The sequence below is a fragment of the Fukomys damarensis genome, unplaced genomic scaffold, assembly GCF_012274545.1.
Source record: "Fukomys damarensis isolate Sample0158 unplaced genomic scaffold, DMR_v1.0_HiC HiC_scaffold_11, whole genome shotgun sequence".
Taxonomy (NCBI): Eukaryota; Metazoa; Chordata; class Mammalia; order Rodentia; family Bathyergidae; genus Fukomys; species Fukomys damarensis.
The window spans coordinates 43,868,402-43,890,840 of NW_022900923.1; the positions used below are offsets into that span (position 1 = coordinate 43,868,402).

The 22,439-nt window shown below is 43.6% G+C and overlaps 1 protein-coding gene across 7 annotated transcripts; it reads right to left on the bottom strand.

Moving 5' to 3' along the window:
* Positions 1 to 1,094: 1,094 nt before the first annotated feature.
* Positions 1,095 to 22,430, bottom strand: Elk4 (ETS transcription factor ELK4). 7 transcript variants are annotated; one of them, XM_010613069.3, is made up of 6 exons: positions 22,259 to 22,430; positions 21,892 to 22,018; positions 16,317 to 16,532; positions 13,469 to 14,332; positions 12,564 to 12,680; positions 9,903 to 11,262 (listed from the first exon to the last, which is right to left on the bottom strand). In XM_010613069.3, exons 3-6 carry the CDS (start codon positions 16,521 to 16,523, stop codon positions 11,164 to 11,166), a joined length of 1,287 nt encoding a protein of 428 aa, XP_010611371.1. In that variant the 5' UTR covers positions 16,524 to 16,532; positions 21,892 to 22,018; positions 22,259 to 22,430; the 3' UTR covers positions 9,903 to 11,163. The 7 variants fall into 7 exon arrangements, 6 of the variants coding, with proteins under 6 accessions (XP_010611371.1, XP_033618112.1, XP_010611373.1 ...); XM_033762221.1 differs by having other exon boundaries at positions 22,345 to 22,403; XR_002025007.2 differs by lacking the exons at positions 21,892 to 22,018; positions 22,259 to 22,430 and adding an exon at positions 1,095 to 1,693 and having other exon boundaries at positions 10,258 to 11,262; positions 16,317 to 16,605.
* Between the last annotated feature and the right edge of the window lie 9 nt (positions 22,431 to 22,439).

Genomic DNA, 22,439 nt, shown 5'->3' on the forward strand with positions numbered 1-22,439 from the left:
TCAAATGTGCCATGGAGACCCCACTCAGGAAAGCCACGGGGAAGCCGGGAGGGCGGCTGTCGGGCAGGCGTGGGGCAGGCGCAGGCCGCAGACTGGAACACGCTCCGGAAAGCTGGAGAACAGCAAGCAGGCAGAGTGGCTCGTGCGGACACCAGGCTGGTGGAGTGCGGGTGGGCTTGTGTGTGGTGTGAGGTGAGTGATGCGGTCCGGACTCGCGTTTCCACTCTGGTTGTGACGTGAAGAGACTGCCGGACCTGGGAAGACCAGCTCGGGTCCTGGAGATGGTGGTGGTTTGGGCCAGGCGTGGCGCATGACCTGGTGGGAGTCCTTGGGTTGAAAAGGATGGAAATCAAGAATGACCCCAGGGCATTTGACCTGTGTACCTTCTACGAGGAGCTGTTTTCTTTGCACATAATCATTTTACGATGCTATCTTAGACATCACGAAGGCAGACATAAGAGCTTAGAAGTCAGGGGTGAAGATCTAGATGTTATGGTCACATACAAGCCGTGGGGCTGGAGAAAACCACCCAGGGAGTAAATGCGGCGAAATCAAAACATTAAGCCCTGGGGTCTGCAACACCTAAAGATCAGAAAAAGGATGGATCTGTCACAGCCAGGGAGAGAAGCTGGAGGCAGGAGGAAACGTGGTTTCCCGAAGTTGTGTGAGGAACATCTTAGGTGGACAAGCATCAGAGGTGCCAGTGCTAGACAGCGGTGTTCCTGGTGACACAGACGGTGACCCTGACCAGAGAGGGCTTTGGTAGAGCGCAAGTGCCCGAGCCCAAACACCGAATACGCCCCAGACGTGCTGTGAGCAGTGCAGGCTGCAGAGTTAACCCTCGGTGGCCTCGCCATAAGCGAATATGGCTGAAGCTTAGCGACCGCAGACACAGCTCCTGAGCGCCATGAGAACGTGCAGGCTAACACGACCCTCGCTGACGGCCTGTGAAGCTGTGGGGCTCGTCTGAGGTCGGAGGAATCGCACCCCGATTCCACGCCCACAGTCACTGCCTTCACAGCTTGGGGGACAATGCTCCAATTACAACCATATATTTGTCTGTTCTGTTCCTAATTTGAAAATGCTTCGACCTTTTTTTTTTTGGAACCGGAGATGGAAGCCAGGACGTTGCGCTTGTGAGGCAGGTGGTGGCACCGCTGGCCTATCCTGGCCCTGCTTTGACTTCTCCTAAAGCCTTGCCGGCGTCAGTTTCCATGCTAATGTCACGTACTGCACATCCATACACGTATCGCACCTTTACTCTGGCGGATGAATGGTAAAATTCGGTGGAAGAGACGGGCCAGGGCCTTTTGCCGAAGGAGCGAGGGCCGTCGCAGTTCACACCTTCTCTCTAACTCTGTCTTCATTTTCCTTCAATCCCGCATCACACACCGGGCAGGCGGGGACTAGAGCCTCACTGCAGGAGTCTCTGGCACACAGGAACGAGTCGGACAAGGCTGGCACTCAGCGACGGCTGTAACAGCAGGGCCGCAGTGACCCACTCGGCCCGTGCAGGCCTCGCGCTGCTCCCTTCCTCACCCCACTTCAGTGGCCCACTGCTGTCACAAGGCGCAGTGCGGTGCTACATGAGGACAACGTGCGCTCTCACAACTGTCTGTGACCGGCTCCGTCTGACGATGCCAGCCCTGGAAAGTGACCTGTTAGGGTATCAGTGTGCCGCAGCCAGATGCACCTGTGAAAACAGAAAACAGCAGGAACGAAGCGCGCCTCAAAAGGGGAAGTGTCCACAGTGGAAAGGTGAGAAAAGACGTAATGGCTTCAACAAGCTTTTTAACTAAGAGACCTGAAGCTTCTTAAAGCACATTTTCACTCTCTAGACCCCATCTTTCAACCTTCTGAGCTCAGGGGACAAGCTTCCTGCGTGCACTCTGGGAATGGTGCCTTGGGGGCCCAGGGGTCCCCACCATGCCCTGAGCATGCTCACTGAGCCACCAACTGGCCTCTCAGAGAGCCCCAGCCCAATCCCACACTGTCACGCTCTGCTGTTCCCATCTGAAGATACAAACCCACTCTCCCTGGTGAGGTTTCACCACCTATTAACCCCACTTCTCCCTAGAGAAGGGCTGTGTATTTTTTGGTTTGTTTTTCTTTTTTCTTTTTTTTTTGAGATGGGGTCTCGCTGTGAAGTTCAGGCAGCCTTGAGCTCACTGTGTAGCCCAGGCTGACCTCGAACTCACTCGTGGAGTCCCTCTGAGTGCTGGGAAGACAGGCGTGGGCCACCACACCCAGCTGAAAAGACCCATCTGATAAATAAACTGAAGTCTCCAATCTCAGACCTCAAAAAACCATACAAAGAAACAGCGCTAGGAGAGAAGCAAAAGCTGCTCCATTCAAAAGATGCAATAAATCGTTTATTTAAATATTTTAAAAACCCCTTTAAAATGTCAATATTTAAAATAAAGAGATTTTTACATGATGACTAGTTTTCCTAGCCAGTCAGTTCTCTTTCAGTTCCTTTTATGCGAATGACCACTTTACAACTGCCCCTGTCACCCAGCATCCTGAGTGGGGCTTTAAATACTCCGACCTAGACACACTCAGAGGGGTGAGGGCCAGGTGTCAACCGCGGGGAAAGCTGAGCTCCCTCCCGACCACGGCTGGCACGAGGACAATGCAACCGGAGACTACTTCAATGGATGTGAGAACGGAAACGAATACTCCATTCAGAAAAGCATTTTGTTAAAAATATTTATTTAAAAAAATACATTGTTGTCCCTACCTAGTTGCATGTATATCTACTGACATATCTGTGTAATTCTGAACTCGTAGTAAATCTGCTACAGTGCTTTTTAAAGCGGGCTTGGCTCACATTATACAAAGCAAATTCCTCTGTGGATTCTTACATAAAAGTTTTTTAAAATGTATCATTTTTTCTTAAAAGACACAATTTAACAAATTTTTTTTGTATAAAACTTGGGAAGTGATAGAAAAAATAATCACCTGATTGGTTATTCAGAGCAATCCCTTATACTGTCTGGAGAAGCCCTGAGTGTCAACCACATTTTTCTTTTAAAAGCAGCATATAGTAAATCCCTCAAAGTGCCAGCATAGCCTTTCCCTCACTGACCTAAACTATAAAGTTTCCCTGTCACACACAGGAAAAACTCAGGACTAGCTGTAAATGTCCATCAGCCTTACCTTAGACAACATCCCTTGTTCCCAACAGAGAAAGGGGACAACTTGGCTAGATATGGCAGTTCTGTCCAGCTGTACCAACAACTAACGTGAATTTCAGTAACTGTCAGCAGTTACCATTTTAATTTGCTTTTTCAGGAAAAAGGGAGAAAATGGTGATTTTGATATTTTGAAGGTCTTCCTAATATAAAGGGAACTAAAATTAAGTGATTAAAAAACAATCATCTTTTTGGATAGGTGTGTACTTGCACTGAAGCTAAATGCTTATAAAGTGATACTTGGTATTATGACATACAGATTTCAATAAAATAAACAAGGAAGTAACTGCCTTCTCAACCGAGCTGAGCCTGTGGACAAATTCTTATCATATACTCCAAACTAAAACATGCACAGGAAGTAATACTGCTCTCCTGTGTTGGGGTGGAAACACATGCAAGAGTCCTGTGGCAGACCTATACCTTTTTTCTGAATTACAGATCAGCTAAATGAAAATCAAGTTTGTTATTTAATATCTTAATTTTTCATTTGTTTGGGTTTTTTTGTTTGATTGTTTGTTTGTTTTTTGATACTGGGCGTTGAACGTGGGTTCTTACATTTGCAAGGCAAGCAGTAGAACCACTGAGCTAAATCCCCAGCCGCATCCCCACTTTTTTGAGACAGTGTCTTGCTGTATGAAAAGGAAAATTACTAGTTTATTCTTCAAAATGTACTTGACATGGTGCACACCAGTAATCCCAGCTACTGAAGCGGCTGAGGCAGGATGGCTTGAGCCCAGGAGTCTGAGGCCAGCTTGGGCATCACAGTGAGACCCAGGCTCAAAAAAAAAAAAAAAGAAAAAGAAAAATCTGTATATGTTACACACTCTTCTAAGGCTAATTTGATTACGTGATAAATAAAGGGCATCATTTCAAGAAACTCATCTAAATTGAAAGTGTCATACTTAACCCTCCCAACCCTCAGGGACAAATGAAACTGCTAGAAGACCAAAGTGGAAAAACCACTATGACTGTGACTGGAAAAGACTCAGGGCCAAACCACACAAATAACCCCCCAGGAGATAAAGGTTAAGTGTATTAACTTCTTCTCCTTCCTTTCATATAGGCACCTTAGTTAATTTCATAGCATGCTACTGTACTGCATGAAGGGTGAACATAAGCAATGAATGTATATACAAAGGCCACAGGTTATACCACCCCAAACAACAAACACTGAAATGTTTCAGAAGGAACTGTGTGGATCTCCTACATTACAACAACAAGCAACCACGTTTAAAGAGGAAAGGTGGGGGGACCTTATTAATTGGGTACTTTTCAATTTCAGTGTAACCTATTAATTGCAAATCTTTTAAAATAGTATCTATAAAACACAATATTAAAAGCTTATAAATGATTGTAAAACACCCCAGCCAAATACCTTACTGAGCCTAGAAGAATGGCTCACTTATCCTTTTCCCAAACACTCTTAAGTTCCCCACAACATAAATGAGAAATAAATCTTACTTCCCTGACCCTAATATCAAGCTGAAATTAAACAAAATAATGAAGTGCTTCCAGTTATTAAAAACAAAACAGTGCTAATAATGGTACCCAAGAAAAGTGCCGAGTGATTTAACACAGTGTCTGGCACCCCACCCTTGAACTCCAGGCAGACCTGAATGACGCTCGCTAGAACCCCAGGCCAGCCACGGCCCACCCTGTCCAGAACGGCCCCAGGCTGGCCAGAGCAAGGCTCATGTTCTCTGGAGAGGGTGAGGAACGGAGCAGGCCTTTTCGAGATGGGAAACAAGGCAAATATGAGAAGACCACTCGGCCCCAGATAATCTTTGAGGCTTCTGCTACTACAACTTATGTAGAGTTTAATTAAGTTTAATTAAGTCACAAAGCCAGAAATCTCCCTCTATTGTAATAATCCATGGTCACATTTCTGTATTTTAGAAATACTGCTTCTAGTATAAAGCTCCTCTGAGAAACTTAACCCAGTCTAATAAAGATTTACATAAAAGCAAATAAAAATACAGAAATTTTAAGAAAGGCCACCCTTATATGCTCAATGACACATGCACATAAGAGAACAGTCTAAGATGCCTGTTCAGTGTGTCACATTTAAGTGCTGCACTTCTAAAGTGTTGGCAAGCGATTAGTTTTAAGGCCTATCATTCTATACACTTACAAGCTGAAATGTGCAAGGCATTAATCTTTAAAAAGTAGCAACTGCAAAGTGCAGCAGAAGTTTTAGTTTTAGTATAAACTAGCTAAGACCATCCTAGCCTCGAGGATGAGTATGTTCCCTCTGAAAAACACACTTATAAGCACACACACACTCTCAGTCCATGTGTCACTTTACGACACACAAGCACATATATGAACTAGGCCAACACATCAGAATGACTTAGAATAGAAACGTGCTAGTCTCCTAATGAAATATATCAAAGTATATATTTAAACCCCATAAAAACTTCCTCAGGGCCAGGGATTTAGCTCAGTGGTTCCGCCGCCTGCCTCGCAAGGGCAAGGACCCAAGTTCGATCCCCGGTATCAAAAACCAAAACCAAAAACAAAATTTCCTGATACCTATTACACTCAAAGATTACCATTCAAAGAGTCACTAGGTTCGTAACCCTCATGAATTTCCTTGTTAAAGGTTTTTCTTTCAGTACTGGAACTGAACTCAGGACCTTGGGCTTGCCAGGCAGGCGCAGCACCACTGAGCTAAATCTCAAGCGCTAAAGTTTCATTTTAAATTACGGGGGATGGAGGCATAGTTCAGTGGTGGAATGCTTGCCTAGTATGTGTGAGGCGCTGGGTTCCATCTTCGGCCATCAAAATAAAATATTAACAATATCTTGAATGTCCTTGAATGTCTGTAGGAAGTTTAAAGCCAACATCTCCTGTCACACAAACCACTTTAGACTTCCATCTTTCACAACGGCTAAATAGGAACCAGCGCCCTGAAAATGGCTACTTTCTGACAGGATATCCAAGTGTCACACTTGTTTCAGAAAAGCAGCTTGAAGAACCCCACCACCTCAGAGACAGCACTTGGAGGACACTTACACTACCAGCAATTTCACCTCGGCCCTGTTGTGCTTATAGGTCAGAGCATGACTGTGATACAAACAGGCTTCACAGATGGGATCAGACCCCTTCTCTGTTTAATACAACACCCTGCTCAGGGATTCTAGACTCCCAGACTACAATTTCACCTTCAGGAAGCAGAGTTCTGAGGGCCTGAGGGGAGTAACAAAGAGGGCACCTCCTTTCAGGCAATGCCAGCATTGAAAAACAAAACAAAACATTTGTTGACTCCAGAGCAAGAAAATAACTAACAAAATACTTTCCACAGAACTCATTCTCTAGTCAGACTACCTGCTGAAGAAAGCCAGTTGTGGCGGGGGGCTTCACTTCACTCACTGCTATGGATCAACCAGTCACACTGCTTGTTCCTCTTCAGAAACAGGGTCCCCGTCGTACCCAGATACCCAACTGCATCAAGAAGAGTCCCTGGCGTCCCTGCTGGTTTGGTGACTCACTCGGATCCCAGGTTTATGCTCCCACACCTGAGGATAGCACTACCTCAGCACGAGTCTGCATTTCCAGCATGGGTAAATAAAATGTACAGTAAATAAAGGGATAAAAAACAGACTAACAAGTATTCCTTCAGCTGCTGGAATGTCACCCCCCCCAAAATTTAAACTCTCAGCAAAAAAAGTGGAAGCTGTATAATTTAGCATAAAGCAACACGAAATATTCTGAATTACTTGGCAAAATACAAGGTTCAAAGAAGTCTGAAAGCAAAATAGCAAGATAAAACAGTCACACCTAACGCAGATGACAGAGACAACAACAGGATCTTAAAAATAACATGCATGAAGATCTGGCAAACACCTGGTAATGGGACATTTGGCAACTTATGAAAAAATGACAACCTCTTCTGGGATTCCCCACACATCACAAAAAAAGGATCACACGTCTTCGCCAAGATTCGACTGAGAACTCTGAGCGTGACCCTAACGGAGTGTGTTCTTCCAGGTGCAGCAGCCCTACCACCCTGGCTACCCTGCGTCCGTGTGCGTTTTGTACGACGTGTGAACAGCGTAAGGACACATGGACTTCTATAGCTCAAGATGCATGTTCCAAAAGGCTGGAAATGCTTTTCTGAAACACCACTGGGTGCCTTTAAAGGCGCTCAAATCACCAGAAACATGAAGCTGCTTTCTGAGAACTCCGAACTCACCCGAGTCACATCAGGACGCGGCAACGCTGCTGCTGGACGAGGCCCGCAGTGTGGGGTGTACAGAGCCAGCACCGCCATCACCACTCCACTTCGGCTCCAGCCTCCACACCCCTGCTTCATGGAACAGGATCCAGCCCCATGGTTTCTAATCTTTAACTGCATATGTAAATCTTCAAAGAATCCTTCAGGTAAAATCCAGTAAGTCCCATCAAAATTTGAAGGAAGGGCCGGGGATTTAGCTCAGTGGTGCTGCCGCCTGACTTGCAAGCACAAGTTCGATTCCCGGTACAAAAAAAAAAAATTTTTTTTTGAAGGAAATAAATTGTATCTATATATAAAATGTCAAAAAGTGGGGAAAAGGTAAATCTATATTTTAACTCTTAAGAAAATTAAGGTTGATCTTTTGGGGGGCCTCCGGATTTTTAAATTATATATCTTTTTTTATATATGTATTTCTTTTGACCAATGGAAATTCTTAACTTTGTTCAATCACAAAATATATGCCTTTTAGGACATCATGAAAGCAGTATGGTACACCGTTTTTAAAAAGACTACTGAAGTCAGACATGAGATTTTAATTTTTAAAAATCAACATATGAAGGAGAAAAATACATTTCATAACTCATGTGGAAGCCACCCCACGTGGCGTCACGCAGTGGCTCACTGGACCGAGCTCTGAGCACAGCCCTTCTCTACTTCAAGGTGGGGCTGGAAACTGCCACAGAGTGTGGTGTGCGCAGCTGACTCCCTGCCCCTCAAGGTCCTCCAGGCTGTTAAGCAGTTTCCAGCACACTGAGCGAGAGCCTAAGATCTCACAAAAGAGATCTCAGGATGCCACACACCTGCTCCCTGCTTCACCTCAGGCAGCTGTTGCCCAACTCACCCTGGCCAGTGACTGGGGTGGACACCAGGTGTGAATCTCTCAGCTAAGCACAGACTGTAAGTGGTATGTTACCTTCTGAAGCTAACAGGAAGTCTACGGATGTTCAAAAGAATATGAAGCTGGAGCTTTTCCAGGAAGGAGGTAGGTAGTCTACAGATAGAAATGTCTGCTTCATACACTAAGGTTGTAAACTTTGACTTAAAAAAGGTACACACACACACACACACACACACACACACACACATGATATCACATTAATTATTTCATTCTCTAAACCATTTTAGTCTAAGAAAATACAATGTAAGCCAAATATGTGATTTTAAATTTTTAATAATCACGTTTGAAAAATGAAGGTGGAATTTGACTTAAAAAGTACACACACACACACACACACACACACACACACACACTCTTGTACACTTATCCAAATTAGCTGATCTCAAAGAGAAAGCAGATTATCCACCTAAGGCCTCACACTTCTGAGGCTTTGACTCCAGGCTTATAGAAAAAGGACTCCAAACCCGCATCCCAGGAGGTTGCTCTGACTTTTAGCAGTGCCCTTGGTTCCAAAGTACTACACTGAGATAGTAAACCATCAAATATATCATCTGTGAAAACAAACCAATGGCTTTCCTCCCTTAATTCAAAGAGATAAAAATATTTTTGTGCTTTCAGAATTTAAAACATCTAGTTAAATCAGCCTTCAATATCTACTTACTATACAAAATGTTAACCTAATAAAACTATTACAAAGTGCTGCTGAGGGGTCTAATTTCAAAAGGCAAGCTAAATAATTCAACGGGAAAAACCGTTCAATAGGTCTGCTCCCATCACTACTGAACACTTCAACACTACTATTGCACATCTTGGGAATAGAATTTGCAGCTGATAACCACACGTGAACCGGTAACAGGTCTCCAACCCTGTCCATCCAAAGGCACCAACCAATGCTTTAGCTGACAGGCCTTACCCAAGAGCTTCTCCACACTGAACGCAAATTCAAAGTGAACACTGTGTATCTAGGAGATGCTGATTTGTATCAGTGTCATTTCAAGCCCTCGAGTCCTTAACCCTTCATTCCCTTTAGCTCTTCTGACTCAGTTATAGGGTTAAAAGATGAGTCCAAGGCCAGGTATTTAGCTCAGTGGTGCCATTGCCTGGCTCACAGCACAAGGTCCCGAGTTTGATCCCCAGTACAAAAAAAAAAGATGAGTCCCACATGCCTGGTGACACATCAGCACACTGGCAAATGCAGGCAGAACACCCTGGAGAGGCTAACGAAATGGAGCTGATTTTGGACTTTCAGCTTCCAAAGCTGTGGGCCAAATAAAGCTCTTTGTAACTTAAACAAGAACTACTTTGGTGACATAGTGGCAATGGCAGCATATAATTTAGGCCTGGACTTTAAAAAGCCAAATTTTTCAAAGGATTCCAATGTGTTACTGTTACCGATTCAGTTTGAGAGGTCAAAAGATTTGTCTGTACCTGGCACAGATTACCATATGGTAATATTTTAGAAATCTGAGCCAGGTGTGGTGGCGCATGCCTATAATCTCAACACTCAGGAGGCTGAGGCAGGAAGATCACTACGAGTTCAAGGCCATCCTGGGCTACACAGTAAGTTCAAGGCCAGCCTGAACTACATAGTAAGACCCTGTCTCAAAAAAAAAAAAAATAAACAAAAATGTATATATCTGGTAATATAGAGATAAAGGCCTACATTTTCTAAGGCTAAATAAAATAATCCAATTCCTATGTATAAATATTACCAAATGAACTGATCCTCCCTAATAAAAAGAAAAAACTGAAAGACACAAGTACATCTCTGTCTCACCACTGACTGAAGGTTCCACTCCCCATTCCACCTTCCTGATGACATTTTAATACTGTCACAACTTCTAATAGCTTTAGACTTAGAAGGAAAGGAGATAAATATATAGCAGAAAATGGGGTACAATGAACAGAAATGAGAAAGGGCCCCTCACCCGGGGTATCTTCTAACTGGGACAAGCCTCCAATGTTGATCCAAGGTATTCAATCCAACCTCTTACTCAGAGAAGCTTCCAATTCTCAATACCCAAGTCCATCCTGCTGGAAATCATCCCCGATGACACTGGACAGCGGCGCTCCTGTGCTCATCTCCCGGATGTTCCAAGGGCCACACCTCAAATCCAGGCTGGAAGTTCTCCTGCTGACAGACTGGCTCCATGCGCTCCCCACAGGTGAAGGTGAGGTCACAGGCATGGCCAGGAGACCCTGGCACCTTCTGTGACCTGCTCCTACATGCTGCAGTTCGTAGCACAACAGTGCACAATGGTACTGCTCCAGTCTTATTTTGTATGAATAGGAATGGATTATTTTTCTCCTACTGCTCATAAACAGCTCCCTTTTACTCATTCAGCAGAGCATACTCAGTCCTAAGCAGCCAGTTTCATTTAATCAGTATTTCTTTTTCTTTTTTTTTGGTACCAGGGATCGAACTCAGGACCTTGCATTTGCCAGGCAGGTGCAATGCCACTGAGCTAAATCCCCAGCTCCTTAAATAGCATTTCTAAAATAATAAACTCTAAGCACAATTTTCTCCTAGCCAAAGGATTCTGATAGCCAGGAGGATTACCTTTGCTCTTAACCACGTTTGCAAAGCACAGCTGCTATAAACCCCACCAAAATTACTTTAGCACTTGGCTCAACATAAAAAAAGACAAGGCTGTGGAGGTGGGCTCCAATTAAGGCATTTCACACAGTCTAACTCGAAACCTATTCAAAGAGAGTCCTGAAGAAGGTGTTTCAGCGGGAAATGGCAAAAATCATAGCATCAACTCCTCACTCCAATGCCATCAGGTCAACTCTCTCTCCATCTCTGTATTCCTCTCACGCCACAAGTGCATAGATTATATCTTCTGCAGGTCTGGGGAAAACGGGCCAGGAGTGGAAGGTCCGTCCAGGCCAGACAGGGTGAACGGCCCATGACTGTTCAGTACAGAAGGAAACTGGGAAAGAAAGAACACATTATCACCCTGTTACTCAGTTCCAACTTTCACTTTCTGTCCTACTATATTCCCTGAGGCAAAATATGACAGCTTTCTGCAGTGGCTCAAAGGACAAACGCAGTAACCATTTGTGATGGAACAGTATGATGGCAAAACAGAAACTTTAAAAAATGTTATCAGCCCCGACACGTTAAATATTAACTCTTTGCAACCTACCTCAATGGCATGGGAACAAAGAATAACCTTTCACCTTCGGTCGCACCTGGTACACACCAGTGAAGGCTTCAGAAGTCCAGTAAAGGGCAACATGCACTAGAGTGGTATTCAACTATAAAGCAAGTCCCGACCTCAGAAGAGGTTCAGAAAGGTCAGGCAGAACTCATCCTAGAAAAGGGTTCCCCACTAAATATTCTCAGACCCTGCATGAGACAGTCCCAGCTAAAGCTACAGGAGCAGGATGACTTTGCCTAAGGCCCCAGATCATGTGATCTCTCAATTACCTGTTGGGCAGAGGCAAAGAGAAATATAAAAAACTGTCAATTCGTCCCATTCAGTAATTATGGAATTTTTTTCAAAAAACAAAAAAGAAGGGCTGGGGGTTTAGCTCAGTGGTTCCGCCACCTGCCTTGCAAGCACAAGGACCCGAGTTCAATCCCGGGTACGGGGAAAAAAAAACAAAGAGTGGATAAAGAAGGAGTGTAGCTCAATGGACCACATTCCTAGTAAACATAAGGCCCTAAAGTCAATCCCTAGCCCACCATTAGAAAAAAAAAAAGAGGAAGGGAGGGATGAACAATAATAATATAATATCCTGCCCCATCCAGGTGTAAAGGGAATTGAATCCAGGGCCTTCACACTGAGCTACATCCCTAGCCCTTTTTCTAATTTTTTGAGATAGGGTCTGGGTAAGTCACTAAATTGCCCAGACTGGGCTCAAATTTGTGAACCTGGGGTTACAGGTGTGCATTACTATGCCTAGCTACATTACCATAGCGTTTTTTTGTTTGTTTTGGGGTTTTTCTGCTTTTTTTTTTTTTTTTTTTTTTCACCGGGTCCTAGCTAGTACAGAACAATTCTTAGTCATATGTACTGGACAACTATGAAAAGGAAACTTGGCTGTATATATTTATCCAAGCTGTCTGCCAGCAAGAAAATTAACATTTAGAAATTTAAAAGTAAAATCCAAAGAATATTTATTACATATAGTTGCATAATGATTAAACTGAAGAGAGGGCCCTGACATGCTGGCTGCTTCCTCATTGAACCTCCCGATCACCCGAGACAGACTGTGGTGGAATTACCTGGAAAAGTGTGTTAGCACCTTGCAGTCTGGCTGGACTCAGGGGAGCGACAGGGCTGAGAGTGCTCCAGAAGTGGATGCTGGAGAGCAAGGGGCTTGGAGTCAGGAGGATGGGCGTCTGCAATACACAAAACATCCTCGCACTCACAACAGGGTTCTGCTTCACTCCACAACAGTACAAGTCAGGCTGCGTAGAAATCTGTACACACACTGGGCCCAAATATCGTGCTGTTCTCCACTCCAAATATCTCTATGTCTAAAATGTTACCATGAAAAGTTTAGACATCACTTTATATCCTAAGAAAGGTAAAGGTCAAATGACAACTTTTTACTTCAACTTTTACAGGGTCCTTGCAAAATAGAAAAACCAACCTGCATTCAGGCCCAGAGGAGCAATGGGAAGCTGAGTCTATCTCAATAATGAGCCCGTCTGGAGTGAGCTATGAAAATGTTCTACAAGATGGGCAAGTTCGTGAATACCCACTGTAACTAACCGAACCTGCTATTCAACATCAAGGTTCTGGGGAGCTACCACTTTCTAACATCACTGCTGGGGGGCACTTCTTTAGAAGAAAGTAGAAAAATCAAAATATTTATTTACTTGTAGAACAACGAATTTTTTTTTTTCTTTGGGTACTGGGCATCGAACTTAGGACCTTGTGTTTTCGAGGCAGGCAGTCACACCACTGAGCTAAATCCCCAGCCCAACAATGAATTTTTAAAGACAATACTCTAAACCTTTTATTTTGGCAATCCTAACTGAAGTGAGGAATTACGTTACTTTCACAGGGTTACATTTAACCTTTCTAAGACAAACCTACATAACAAAAAACGTCCAAGTATACAGTCTAGATCTGCTTTAAAAGATGAATGAATGCAGAGGACTACAACGCACCCCCGAGCTACCTGTGAAAACAGCGCTGGTGTAAGAGAAGCTGTAGGAAGAGATGGGCTCAGTATTCCCAGCGGGCTTGGGTCACTGCCTGTGATCACAAGGGTAGGTGCCAGTTCTAACCCTTTGGGTTTCTTGGACCTTGATGAACTATTTGTTTTGTCTTTTTCTGGCAAAGATGAACCCTCATCTTTAGGCTCCAGAGACAAGTTCTCTGGAAGCTCCATTGGCTGGGAAGCCACCGAGTCAACGTCTGTGTCGATGTCTGGGTTGGAACTCGGCGGAGGAGAGGGTGTCCTGGGAGGCTCCTTCAAGGGAGGGGGCGCGGCAGGAATGGGAGGAGTGGGGGTAAAACTGGCAGCCATGCTGGACACGGAGGCTGGGGCCTCCAGGGAGGGCAGCTTTGGGGAAACCAGTGTCTCTAATGCTTGGATAGTTTCTTTGGAAGATGAAGAAATAGTTGGGTCAGTTGAAATGGTGGCAGCGATAGGTTCAGTGGGTGGTTTCTTGGAAGGTGTTACAAATTTGATGACAGATGGTGTTGGTTCCTGAGATTTTTTCTCTGCCAGTTTCTCAGCAGGATTCTCCATCTTTATTGACTTGAAAAGCTTTTTACTGGAGGTGTTCAAAGAATTGAGAGTAAATGAGGAATACAAGCCAGAGTGGATGTAGTCATTGCGGCTGGAGGTCCTGGCCCCGGGCTGTTTCTCCTTCCCCCCACTCTCCACGTCTTTAGAAGTGCTGCTGATGTCACTGCAATTCAGAGTTTCACCGTCTCCCTCAATCTTGCCCACTGTGATTGGATCCATTTTCAAAATCTTTGGATAAGATACAAACTTGTACACAAACTTCTGACCATTTACTTTTTTGATGATATTCTATGGGTAAAGAAAATAAACATTCAAATACTTTTTTGTCAACTTACAGCCCACAGTTCATAAAAAAGCCTATATAATGAGGCTTTCTATTTGAGAAGTGGGCATAGCTTACGTAAAAACTTCAAAGTCACCTACATTCATCAAGCCAAAGAGCCCCTATCACGGAAGAGTTAAAACAAGAAAATTCAAATTAGCAGCTGTACTAGTCTGCGACACAAAAACTAAGTTTGAGGGTGGTGATACAGCTCAGTGTGAGAGCTCTTCCCAAGCATTCGCCATGCCCTACATTCTATCCCGGGACTACATTTAAAACAAACAAACAAGCTCAGAATTTTAACTGCTGGACTCTGTCAACCAAGTGTCTATATTAAGTCAGAACTCACTGAACGTCAATCTTAAGTAATGCTACAAGGAGAAGCCATAAGCATCCCAAGTAAGGAAAAAGGAATTTTTTGTTTGGCTTTTTTTTTTTAGCAAACATTTAGTGGTACATTCTAGATATACATAATGATAACATTCATCATAGGGAATCTACCTGCACAAGACACAAGCAAAAAGGAATTCAGAACATTACAATTGTAAGGCCTCTCTCTCTCTCTCTCTCTCTCTCTTTTATGGTACTGTAGATAGACTGCAGGACCTGAGTATCGAGCTACATCTCCAGATCCTTTTTTCTATTTTATTTTGAGACAGGGCCTCACTAAGTTGATTAGCTGGGAAGGCTGGGCTCAAACTTCCTATCCTCCTGACTCAGCCTCCTAGAACGCTGGGATCACTGCCCATGTGCCATCACACTCAGCTTGATTTTTTGTTGTTGTTGATTCAGCTCTTTACTGACCCTTCCATCCATCTATCCATCCATTCATTTGAGACAGGGACTTCTGCTATGTTGCCCAGCCAATCTTCAAACTCCTGGGCAAGTAAAAAAAGGGGTTTTTTTTTTGCTTGTTTGTTTTCTTCTTTCATTTTATCAGTATATGTGTGCAGTACAGAATGTTTACATTCTTTGTGGGAAGTCGGTACATGTACATAACATCCCAATTCGTCTTCTTCATCCCTTACCCTTACCCTCTACCTCGTGATCCTCTCTTCCTCTTTGAGGAAGGGAGATTCTCCCTACTTCCTATTATCTATCCTTTTTTTTTTTGGTACCAGGGACCAAACTCAGGATTTTGTGCTTGACAGGCAGGTGCAGGGCCACTGAGCTACATCCCCAGCCCATATCTATCTATTATTTTGCTTCCCAGCTTGACTTTTATCTCATCTCCACACAGGAAAGCTTATAAGATCAGTTACCTAAGGGCAAAAGAAAGACCTCCTCAGCTTCCTATCCAACCTTTGGAGCATTTATTTTTCCTTGATGCCCAACAATGTATTCAAAATAATAGCATAGGGCTGGGGTTTTAGCTCAGTAGTTCTGCTTCCTTTCTCGCAAGCGCAAGGGCCTGAGTTCGATCCCCTGTACCAAAATAAGTAAATAAGTAAAAATAATACCATATTATCTGGGTGTGGAGGCACAGGCCTGTAATTCCTTCACTAAAAAGGCTGAGACAGGAGAATCACTGTGAGGTCAAAGCTGGCCTGGGCTACATATGAATCCCAGGTCTGCTGAACTACATAGTGACACCCTGTCTCAAAAAACAAAAAGGCAAAACAAAACAACAAAGTACGTTATGACATACGTGAGACTATTTATTTTTAAGAATCTCATGATTCCTATTTTTATACAAATCCTGTACTTTTTCTTGTAAAGACAGCAGCAGTGAGAACTAAAATGTGTGATGAGAGTAGGTTACCTAGTAAGCATTTACAGAAACACAACTGGAAGTTTACATCTTATGTACTAATTCTAAACTACTGAAGCTATAAAATAAACTAGATTATAATAAACCAGGATATTAGAACCTATAACTGCAATGGGACACAAGGATTAATGCTCATCCTGAGGCTCTCTGTGTAACGCCGAGATCAGGATGTGTATTACCTTTACATAGTAGTATCTGAGGGCTCGGCTGAGTTTGTCATAATTCATGTTGGGCTTGTTCTTGCGAATCCCCCAAAGACGAGCCACCTCTTCTGCCTGCAGAAGCTTGAACTCCCCATTGTTAGAGGTCCAGCAGATCATGTGCTCATTCTGAGGCTCCTGCAGGAGCTGAAGGAGGAACTGCCACAGGGTGATGGCACTGTCCATAGCAGTGGGCTGGAAAAACATAAACATGAGATTATTATTGGGGGGGGGTACTGGGGATCAAACTCGGGATCTTGTGCTTTCGAGGCAGGCAACAGCACCACTGAGCTACATTCCTGGCCCAGATAGCCATTATTAATGAATTTAACACTATGCCAGGCACTGTCTTACATGCCCTAAGTGTACTGAATTGCTCCTTACTCACAACACTACTACCCTCTGAGACAGATACTTTTGCAACTCATTTTACATGTGAAAAAAACTGAATGGTAAATAGTACCATTCTTACCAGATATGGTAAGAAACTCGTCCAAGGTCACACAAGTCAATGGTGAAGCTGAGATTTAAATTCAGGCAATCTGGGTCCAGAGTCCAAGATCTTAAGCATGCCACACTGCTTTCTAGATCTTAGGCAACAAGGAAGATAAAGCCAGTTCCATAAACTACAGGCGCACACTGAGTACAAACCATTAGAATATTATTAAATTTTACCTTAAAATCTCATTGTCGTATTCTCCTGGAACACCACCACTCCAGTGTGTATCTTCCTAAATCAGCCCAGTTTATTTACCAATATGTGTCTCAGGGTGGCCTAAAGGCTCAGGTGTTGGGAATAATCAAAACTACTTTTTCCAACTGGTATTTCTCTTCCAAATGGTATACATCACCATAAGTGTAATTTACATACAAACTGGCAGCTCTGAGAACTCAACAAAATGTTCCCTGACTTAATTTACAAGTTCTGCTACAATTCTGTCCACAGGGATTCTATCTGCCTTAGATTCTCCTTTTATTTGATTAGCAAGACAGGAACTGAAAAATCCTTCAATTCCTAAAGTTCCCAGATCTCCCCTTCTGGGCTAGTTTCTGAATTTCAGTATTACTGATTGTAAGGTCAGACAGCTCTTAGGTTTTTGGGTGGTTTTTTTTTGTTGTTGTTGTTATTTTTTGGTACCAGGTATTGAACTCAGGACATTGTACTTACTAGGCAGGTGGTGGAATCACTGAGCTAAATCTTTTACCTGGCCCAGACAGCTCTTTGTTTTAGACATGGTCCTGTGCACTGTAATTTGTTCACACCTGTCTCTACCCACTGGACGCCAGCAACACTCCCTGCCCAAATGAGAATTAAAAATGACTCCAGTCTCTGCCAGCTGTTCCCCTGGGGGTCAAAAATCACCTGGGTTGATAACCTCTCCCTTTGGCAACGGAGCAGCAAGGAAATGTTCTCACGCACAACAGTATTTTCCTTGTAGAATTCCAAAATACTTGATCTACTAGAAAGAATTCTGCGGGCAGAAGTTTTGGCCAAATAAATATAAGCTCATCCTAAGAAACCTACACTAAATATCTTCATACATAAAAAGAAAACAAAAACCTTTCTTTTTCTAAGAATGAGATCTCAGTGGATCACAACAGAGTTGAAAAGAAAGAAAATTAAGTCAATTCCATGAAAACATTACAGGGCTGGGGTGTAGCTCAGCAGCAGAGTGCTTGTCTAGTGCGCACAAGGCCCTGGGTTGAATGGAGGGAGCTCCAAAAACAGGTAACTTGTGCTGTAAACAACACACCAAGTGAGAAGACAGTCCCCAAAATGGGAGAAAGTACTTTCAAGTCATGCATCTCAAAAGGAACTTGCACCTGAAATACACAAAGAACTCTTACAACTTGGAAAAAAAAAAAAAGTTAATGGCAAAGGAATTGAAAAGATATTTCTCCAAAGATATGTAAAAGCCCGTAAGTTTATGAAAAGATGCTCAATGTCATTAGTCCTTAGGGAAACGAAAATTTAAACCACCCAAGAACCCACCTATACCTTCTAGATGGTAATAATAAAAGAGAGACAAGTGCTGGCAAAGATGTGGAGAAGCTGAAGCCCTCACACACGCCAGCCACAGCAGATAGTTACCGTATGAACCAGCAGCTCCACTCCTAGGTATATACCCAGGAGAAACAAAATAAATGTTCATGCAAAAACTTATACAGGAATGTGCACAACAGAATTATTCATCATATCTAACAAGTGGAAAAAACTCAGATCTTTGTAAATAAATGTGGTGTCATTCTGTCAGTCAGTCATAAAAAGGAATGGAGTCCTGATACATGAGTGGACCTTGGATTTTACATAAAAGAAGCCAGCCACAAAAGACTGTACAGTGCATGACCCCATTTATACCAAGTGTCTGGACCAGGCTGGTCTACAAAGCAGATCAGTACTGCTAAGGGACAAGGTGGAGGAGGAAGTAGGAGGGCAAAGGGGAGTGACAGTTAATGAGTACGGTTTCTTTTTGGACAGCTGAAAATATTCTAAAATTAGGTCATACGGTGGTAGCTGTACAACCATGAGAAGAGACTAAAATCACTTAACTATATACTCTGTATGTGAATTTCACGGTGTCTAAGTTATATCTCAATGAAGATGTTTAAAACAAAATTAACACAAAAACAATACAAATGTTAGCCCTGAGAAGACTAATGATGTAACTCATAAAGGATAGGATTCTTTTTTTTTTTTTGGATATAGTTTATAGAGCTGGTACTACCCTTTGTTCTGATGTTACAGTGTGAATTATGAAAGTAGGCAGAGTCTGCCAGATTTTATTGTTGTTGTTATTTTTGTTTGTTTGTTTGTTTTGATACAGAGTCTCAGTATGTAGTTGAGACTGACCTGGAACTCACTATGTAGCCCAGGCTGGTCTCGAACTTGAAGCAATTCTCTTGCCTCAGCCTCCCGAGTGCTGGGATTACAGGTGTGCGCCACCACGCCTGGCTAAGGATAGGATTCTTAAGGATCAACTATGTCTGCTCCAAAAAGGGGCGGAGATAAGGAAGTCTAGTGGAAAACAGCAAGGTTTCTGTAGCTTTTGTGAAATTTTCCAGTAATCTTTAGTTATCACTTTGAAGCCAATCACAAGAGATGCTGCCACCCAAAGCAGAGAAGGGAAAACAGGAAGACTAGAAAGTGGAGCTGCCTCTCACAGTCGGAGTTCTGGGAGAAGCTGCATCTGCATCAGCCCTGTGCTCCATTCACCAGGGAAACCTCTTTCGTAGGACAGAAGCACGCCTCTCGGTGTCAAAGTATTATTTTAGATGCTAAATGATAATACACAAATAAAGAGCTACTTAATGCTAAATAACTATGCCCACTAGAAATCAGTATCCCACAGTCTCTTAATGGGGTTAAAGTAGTGGTTATTTTGGCACCAATAAACGTGGGGAAGTTTCCAGTCATTTTCCTGAGTTTACCAGACCTTTTCTCTGATGAAATCTATTTATGGCAAATTGCTTTTTTACTGTATAATTTTCCCATTTAAACAATTACTTGCTAATCTAAGCCCCTTAAAACTACTCCTTGGTAAACACGGCCTTAGTCAAAGAGTTCAATATCCATACTTTCAACAATCAGAAACGCTTGTGGGGCAGGGGAGGAACGTGTGCGAAGGGTGATGGAGGAGAGACACACTCGAAATCCCTAGGCTACTGCAAACATGGCGATTACAGTTCCATTTGTAGTTGGGAAACTTTGGAAACCCAAATCGTGGAATCTTAGCACCTTTCCTGTAGAGCATGTTTGAGTCCTACAGCTTTGTAACAACAGCTAAGCTGCAGAACTGAAAAGACAAGGCAGAAAATGCTAACGTCTCCAGAGATCACACATATGCCACCCTAAGAAGAGGTTCCCAAACCGCGGGCACCCCGGGGGCGGTGCAGCAGCATGCAGTCCAGGCAGGTGACCCGCCGGGTACATCAGGACAACCCTGACAGTGGTGGGGAAACGGCAATGCCTCTGGGACAGAACAGTGCATTTAGCAGGGGAAGATGCTGTGAGGAAAAACTACAGTACTGCAAATGAATTTTCTTTTGAGAAAAAGTAACAGAGGCAAAAATAGAATTCTTCAGTGGACACTTTAAAAGAACAGCCCACTGTTTTTATTTTTTGTGGTACTAGGGATCAAACCCAGAGCTTCACATGCTAAAATGCACTCTATGGGTTAGGGATTTAGCTCAGTGGCATTGCTTCTGCCTCCCAAGTGCAAGGTCCTGAGTTCGATTCCTGATAGCAGGGAAAAAAAACCCAAAAACTCTAAAATGTACTATACTGCACAGTTATGTTCTTAGCCCATTTTACTTTTTTTGTGCGTGTACCGGGGATCAAACTCGGGACCTCACACTTGCAAGGCAGGCGGTGGAACCACTGAGCTAAAACCCCAGACCCATTTTTTTGTTTGTTTTTTGAGAATGGGTCTTACTGTGTAGTTCAGGCTGGCCTCAAACTCACAGCAACCTTCCTGCCTCAGCCTCCCCCAGTGCTGGGATTAGAGGAGTGTACTAGTTTCCAATTCAATTTTTATATCAGGTTTTCTCTCAACAGAAAAGTTGATGACCTCCTGAGTATGCAGTTAAGTTGAAACTCTTCAATAGTAATAAACTTCAACGATTTCCTGGGCCACAAAAGAGAACTAAAGGGAAAAAAACCCAGGAGACATTAAAAATTCCAAATGTGAAACAGAGTTAAAAATAGACTTTTTATTCTTGTTACATATAAGCCAACACATATACTGTACCAGAAAACACTTGATTTTCCCTCTCACAAAATCCCAAGTTTACTAAAATTAGTTTTACAAGTTTTTAAAAATATAATGGAGGAAAATACTTAACTGACCTAAGCGAAGTAATCTGATTTTTGAAGGGTTAAATTTGAAAAACACAGTCCATTCTATTTCAGCACTTCAAAGAAAACTCAATTCCTGCGCTAAATGGAGAAGGCTAGGAGAGAAGCTCAGTGGTAGAGCGCTAGTCTACATTCTCCAAGAGTCAACGCCCAGGCCCTCCAACCCCATTCCACCCCCCAAAAGGAGGAGGGAGCCATGTTGTAACTTGCGAGAGAAAGGAAGACGCCATTAAACGAACCTCTTCCATGCTAAACGTGTTTATAATACATAGTCCAGTTGCTGTGGTGACCTATGGTCCAGCTATTTTTCAGAGACAGTAACTAAGACCTAGGAAAAAAGTCTCAATTCTTCAGCACAATTTCAATAAAACCGAATTATAAAATGTCTCAAAACTAGCTTATCAACCTAATCATCGTTATCAAAAAAGGGCTCGGTATAACTGCTGCACAGTATTCAAGAAAATATGGAATGGGTACGCTTTTTTTGCCTCTTTTTGCTGATGCTGGGGATTGAACCCAGCGCCCTGCACAAGCCCTGTACCATTGAGTTACACCCCCAACCCAAAAGGACGTTGTTACATTACCAAAAAAAGGAGACTATTTCCCCCAAAATGTAAAGGACTCCACTTACAAAGTTTTAATGTTCAAATAAAATCAAAGAGGAGAGAGTTCGCGCGGGGGGCAGGGGCTGAATCATACATTTTAACGACAACACCACTGCCAGCCTTAAGTACCGAAGCACCAAGTTTTCCACGCCGGTGGGGGGGGGGCGGGGCGGTGAGCTTCTCCGATGCAGGACAAAGCTCCGGAACCTTCTTTAAATGCCCTAGACGACAAAGCGCGATAGCTGGGGAAACGCCAACCGCGTATCTCCGGACGACTTTTGTCAATAACGCCCCTGCCAACGCCCGTTAAGAGTCCGCCCCCAAACGCGGCACGCTTCAAACCGATCTTCCCAGGTCGGAACGAAGCGCGCCCGGCCCGGCCGCAGTTGCACCCCCGAGCGGAAAGTAAGGGTGAGAGGGGGCTGCTGGCGAGAAGTACAAAAAGAAATGAAACTTGACACCGGATGAGCGGCGAGCATGGGGACAGGAAGCAACACCGGTGACCGTGCGCCCCAGAGGAGCTCAAAGTCTGGGGGAAGAGGCGCACCCCACGGGCCTTTGCAAGCACCCAGGGCCTGTAGTTTCATTTTCCAACTTCCTGTCACTACACAAAGTCAGAAGCTCTCCCCTCTCAGCCAGCCA